Source organism: Salvelinus namaycush, chromosome 18 (assembly GCF_016432855.1).
Source record: "Salvelinus namaycush isolate Seneca chromosome 18, SaNama_1.0, whole genome shotgun sequence".
NCBI classification, from domain to species: domain Eukaryota; kingdom Metazoa; phylum Chordata; class Actinopteri; order Salmoniformes; family Salmonidae; genus Salvelinus; species Salvelinus namaycush.
Window position 1 is genome coordinate 33,934,216 of NC_052324.1, and position 5,739 is coordinate 33,939,954.

General features: G+C 44.9%; 1 protein-coding gene across 1 annotated transcript; it reads right to left on the reverse strand.

Annotated features, from left to right (window-relative positions):
- Nucleotides 1-1,222: 1,222 nt before the first annotated feature.
- Nucleotides 1,223-2,367, reverse strand: LOC120062921 (transmembrane protein 252-like). The gene is made up of 2 exons (XM_039012981.1): nucleotides 2,090-2,367; nucleotides 1,223-1,517 (listed from the first exon to the last, which is right to left on the reverse strand). Exons 1-2 carry the CDS (start codon nucleotides 2,365-2,367, stop codon nucleotides 1,223-1,225), a joined length of 573 nt encoding a protein of 190 aa, XP_038868909.1.
- Between the last annotated feature and the right edge of the window lie 3,372 nt (nucleotides 2,368-5,739).

Here is a 5,739-nt window from a genome sequence, read left to right on the forward strand (position 1 = left end):
TGTATGGACCTCGCTTTGTGCACGGGGGCATTGTCATGCTGAAACAGGAAAGGGCCTTACCCAAACTGTTGCCACAAAGATGGAAGCACAGAATCGTCTAGAATGTCATTGTATGCTAGGGGGCTTAGCCAGAACCCTGAAAACAGCCCCAGACCATTATTCCTCCTCCACCAAACTTTACAGTTGGCACTGTGCTTTGGGGCAGGTAGCGTTCTCCTGGCATCCACCAAACCCAGATTCGTCCGTTGGACTACCAGACGGTTAAGTGTGATTCATCACTCCAGAGAACGCGTTTCCACTGCTCCAGAGTCCAAAGGCGGCGAGCTTTACACCACTCCAGCCGACGCTTGGCATTGCGCATGGTGATCTTAGGCTTGTGAGCGGCTGCTCGTCCATGGAAAGCCATTTCATGAAGCACCCGATGAGCAGTTCTTGTGCTGATGTTGCTTCCAGAGGCAGTTTGGAACTTGGTAGCTATGCGCTATAGCACTTAGTGGTCCCATTCTGTGAACTTGTGCGGCCTACCACTTTGCGGCTGAGCCGTTGTTGCTCCTAGACGTTTCCACTTCACAATAACAGCACTTACATTTAACTGGGGAAGCTCTAGCAGGGCAGAAATTTGACCAGCTGACTTGTTGGAAAGGTGACATCCTATGGCTGTGTGCTTGATTTTATCCACCTGTCAGAAACGAATGTGGCTGAAATAACCAAATCCACTAACTTGAAGGGGTGTCCACATACTTTTGTATATATAGTGTACCAATATACTCAGTCACATCCAACAACGAGCAAAAACAAGCAGGTCTGTGTATTTTAAAGTGCATCAGATTTATAGAGACATCCATACCTAGACTGTCATCCTTCACTAGCATTCTGTAGACATTTGTCTTGATCAACCTGTAGCTCACTGTACTACCTGTTGCTATAGGTTACTACCGTTCAGCCACATATGAAACAGCAAAGATGTTTTCAGGCACATAGTATCTCGGGTCTCAGCAAAATCTCAAGACAGTCTCATTCCTAGCTATCACTCCCACCTGTCTCCGTTCTCCAGACAACCATGATGCCAGGAGCAGCAGGCTTTGCTGCCATACCTCTCTCTGAGCTGAAAGGGCCATGCCGTTTACATCTCCTGAAAGGTCAGAGGTCAAAGGTCAGGCAGGGAGACACTAGTTTTAAACAGTACACAAAGGTGATGGCATCACCTTCCAGAGTCCACCACCTATCGACCGTCCAGCTCAGGACATGGAACTCTGTCCAAGCGGGAATGTTCTGGTTGCTGTGGAAGCCCCTGTGGCTCCCTGTGTGTCTGCATGGCCATCTCAGAGTAAGCAGGTGGATCTTCATGGTTGAAGGTGTCATCTGGGGCCATAGAGATGTCCTGGGTGTACAGAGGGGGGGCCAGGTTGAACCTCAGGCCATCTTCAGAGAGCCCCAGCACAGAGTAAGCTGCACCTGCAGTAGCAGAGGTGTGGTTCTGCTGAGACTCCTCATATGAAGGAAGGTGGAAGCTGGGTCTGCAGAGAACAACAGACACATTCCAGGTGTGTTGTTGAAAGGAATGAGGCGTACAGTACATTTTACAACAAATATCATATGTGAGTGCCTATGTTAAGAAACCGTATTATGAGTTCAGTTTATAAACATTTTGACAGCTATCCGGCAATGCACTAACCCATAGTCTTGTGTACCAAATAGGAATATATAGATGCTGTATCAGTCTCTGTAAAAGTCTCAAATTAATTATTCAATAAATGGAAAATATGAATGATATACAATGATAAAAAATATAAACGCATCATGTAAAGTGTTGGTCCAATGTTTCATGAGCTGAAATAAAAGATCCAAGGTATTATCCTGAGGCCACTTTTTTTAGGTATCTGTTTCCCAACAGATGCATATCTGTATTCCCAGTTGTGAAATCCATAGATTAGGGACTAATTAATGTGTTTCAATTGACTGATTTCCTCATATGAACTTACTCAGTACAATCTTTGAAATTGTTGCATGTTGAATTTATATATTTTTTGTTCAGTATATAAGTACTAATTGAATCTGTCGCCAGGTGAGTGAGAGAGCAGAGGCGTACCTGTCAACAGTGTAGACATGGATGTGTGCAGCGGTGTGGTGGCGCCTGCTCCTCTGGTGCTGCCTCTTCCTCTTCATGCCATGGCAGATGGTCCAGAAGACCCCGGTGAGGAGGCACCATAAGCCACAGGCAATGAGGACGTAGGCCAGGATGTAACGCAGGGAGCTGTTGTAGGCATTGTGGAGGGACATCAGGTAGGTCCCCACACAGATGAGGACAAAGCCAAGGGCAGGCAGCACCATACGGGCCAGGGAACACAGGTGCTTCCTCGTATCCATGATAACTGCCTTCTCTCCCTTTCTTAAGGTGATTGCTTTTCCTCTTTTTTCTCTCTCTCTCTGCAGGTGGAAGGAGAGGTGGTGGGAACTGAAGGTTGGTTGGCAGGTTTAGTAGATGGTAGGGTGCTATCAGTACACCTACAGAAGCAGAATGGTGCAGAAGAAACCAAGCATTTACTATCGTTCTACTACAGTATGACTGCTAGAAGGAGGAAGGTTCTGTTGTCACGTTGTCCCACTATGGTGATGCAGGTACACTGTGGTTCCTTCCCTCTTTATGCTGTCAGACAAAGGGGAAGGGGTGGAGACTTAAGGAGATGACTGTGTAAAATCAGGATGACTCAGTTTACAGTCTGTTTACCGGGTATTTATGAGGTTACATGGTAAAAGTGATTATGTCTGACTTAGTGAATAGAGAAATACCTGATGAAACTGTCACGCCCTGACCATAGAGAGCTTTTATTCTCTATGTTGTTTAGGTGTGATTAAGGGTGGGTCATCTAGGTGTATTATATTTCCATGTTGGCCTAGTATGGTCCCCAATCAGAGGCAGCTGTTTATCGTTGTCTCTGATTGGGGATCATATTTAGGTAGCCATTTTCCTATTATGATTTGTGGGATCTCGTCTATGTATAGTTGCCTGTGAGCATTATTGAGGTTAAAGTGCAGACTGTCAGCTTTAATTCGAGGGTATTTTCATCCATACCGGGTGAACCGTTTTGAAATTACATCACTTCTTGTACATACAGTTGAAGTCGGAAGTTTACATACACCTTAGCCAAATACATTTAAACTCAGTTTTTCACAATTCCTGACTTTTAATCAGAGTAAAAATTCCCTGTCTTATGTCAGTTAGGATCACCACTTTATTTTAAGAATGTGAAATGTCAGAATAATAGTAGAGAGAATGATTTATTTCAGCTTTTATTTCTTTCATCACATTCCCAGTGGGTCACAAGTTTACATACACTCAATGAGTATTTGGTAGCATTGCCTTTATATTGTTTAACTTGGGTCAAACGTTTCGTGTAGTCTTCCCCAACCTTCCCACAATAAGTTGGGTGAATTTTTTTTTATTTTTAATTTTATCCCATTTTCTCCCCAATTTTCGTGGTATCCAATCGCTAGTAATTACTATCTTGTCTCATCGCTACAACTCCCGTACGGGCTCGGGAGAGACGAAGGTCGAAAGCCATGCGTCCTCCGAAGCACAACCCAACCAAGCCGCACTGCTTCTTAACACAGCGCGCCTCCAACCCGGAAGCCAGCCGCACCAATGTGTCGGAGGAAACACCGTGTACCTGGCCCCCTTGGTTAGCGCGCACTGCGCCCGGCCCGCCACAGGAGTCGCTGGAGCGCGATGAGACAAGGATATCCCTACCGGCCAAACCCTCCCTAACCCGGACGACGCTATGCCAATTGTGCGTCGCCCCACGGACCTCCCGGTCGCGGCCGGCTGCGACAGAGCCTGGGCGCGAACCCAGAGACTCTGGTGGCGCAGTTAGCACTGAAGTTGGGTGAATTTTGTCCCATTCCTCTTGACATAGCTGGTGTAACTGAGTCAGGTTTGTAGGCCTCCTTGCTCGCACACGCTTTTTCAGTTCTGCCCACAAATTTTCCATGGGATTGAGGTCTTTGTGATGGCCACCTTGACTTTGTTGTCCTTAAGCCATTTTGCCACAACTTTGAAAGTATGTTTAGGGTCATTGTCCATTTGGAAGACCCATTTGCGACCAAGCTTTAACTTCCTGACTGATGTCTTTTGAAGTTGCTTCAATATATCCACCTAGTTTTCCTTCATAATAATGCCATCTATTTTGTGAAATGCACCAGTCCCTCCTGCAGCAAAGCACCCCCACAACATGATGCTGCCACCCCCATGCTTCATGGTTGGGATGGTGTTCTTCGGCTTGCAAGCCTCCCCCTTTTTCCTCCAAACAAAACGATGGTCATTATGGCCAAACAGTTCTTTTTTTGATTCATCTGAACAGAGGACATTTCTCCAAAAAGTACGATCTTTGTCCCCATGTCCAGTTGCAAACCGTAGTCTGGCTTTTTATGGCGGTTTTGGAGCAGTGGCTTCTTCCTTGCTGAGCGGCCTTTCAGGTTATGTCGATATAGGACTCGTTTTACTGTGGATATAGATACTTTTGTACCTGTTTCCTCCAGCATCTTCAAAAGGTCCTTTGCTGTTGTTCTGGGATTGATTTGCACTTTTCGCACCAAAGTACATTCATCTCTAGAAGACAGAACGCGTCTCTTTCCTGAGCGGTATGACGGCTGCGTGGTCCCATGATGTTTATACTTGCGTGTTATTGTTTGTACAGATGCACGTGGTACCTTCAGGCTTTTGCTCCCAAGGATGAACCAGACTTGTGGAGGTCTACACTTTTTTTCTGATGTCTTGGCTGATTTCTTTTGATTTTCTCCTGATGTCAAGCAAAGAGGCACTGAATTTGAAGGTTGGCCTTAAAATACATCCACAGGTACACCTCCAATTGACTCAACTTATGTCAATTAGCCTATCAGAAGCTTCTAAGGCCATGACATAATTTTCTGGAATTTTCCAAGCTGTTTAAAGGCACAGTCAACTTAGTGTATGTACACTTCTGACCCACTGGAATTGTGATACAGTGAATTATAAGTGAAATAATCTGTCTGTAAACAATTGTTGGAAAAATTACTAGTGTCATGCTCAAAGTAGATGTCCTAACCGACTTGCCAAAACTATAGTTTGTTAACAAGAAATTTGTGGAGTGGTTGTAAAACAAGTTTTAATGACTCCAAGTGTATGTAAACTTACGACTTCAACTGTCGTCCCCCATTTTGTGGGACCAAAAGTATGAATTTATATGTGTATTAAAGTGGTCGAAAGTTTCTTATTTGGTCCCATATTCCTAGCACACAATGACTACATCCAGCTTGTGACTCTACAAACTTGTTGGAGGCATTTGCTGTTTGCCCAATATAATTGAATGGTAAATAATGTATTGTGTCATTTGAGTCACTATTATTGTAGATAATAATAGAATGTTATATTATAAACACTTCTACGTTAATGTGGAGGCTACTATGATTACAGATAATCCTGAATTAATCGGGAATAATGATGAGTGAGACAGTTACAGAGGCACAAATATCATACCCCCAAGACATGCTAACCTCTCACCATACAGTGACTGTAATGAACACGAGGGTAGACAGAGAGCTGGTTTCAAGCGCAGGGTGCAGCAGGTGTTTATTGCAAAGGACCACAGGAGGAGGCAGGTAGCTGGGTCCAGGGGCAGGCAGTAGGTCATACACAGGGGGTCCAAAAGGGCAACAGTACAGGCAGGGAAAAGGATAGTGACGTAGTCCGGGAGATCAGGCAAT

Excerpts from the sequence above, each read along its gene's own strand:
- LOC120062921 (XM_039012981.1), bottom strand. The coding sequence starts at position 2,367 with ATGGATACGAGGAAGCACCTGTGTTCCCTGGCCCGTATGGTGCTGCCT. Across the intron at positions 1,518-2,089 it reads CATGTCTACACTGTTGACAG|ACCCAGCTTCCACCTTCCTT; the intron begins GTACGCCTCTGC and ends TGTTCTCTGCAG.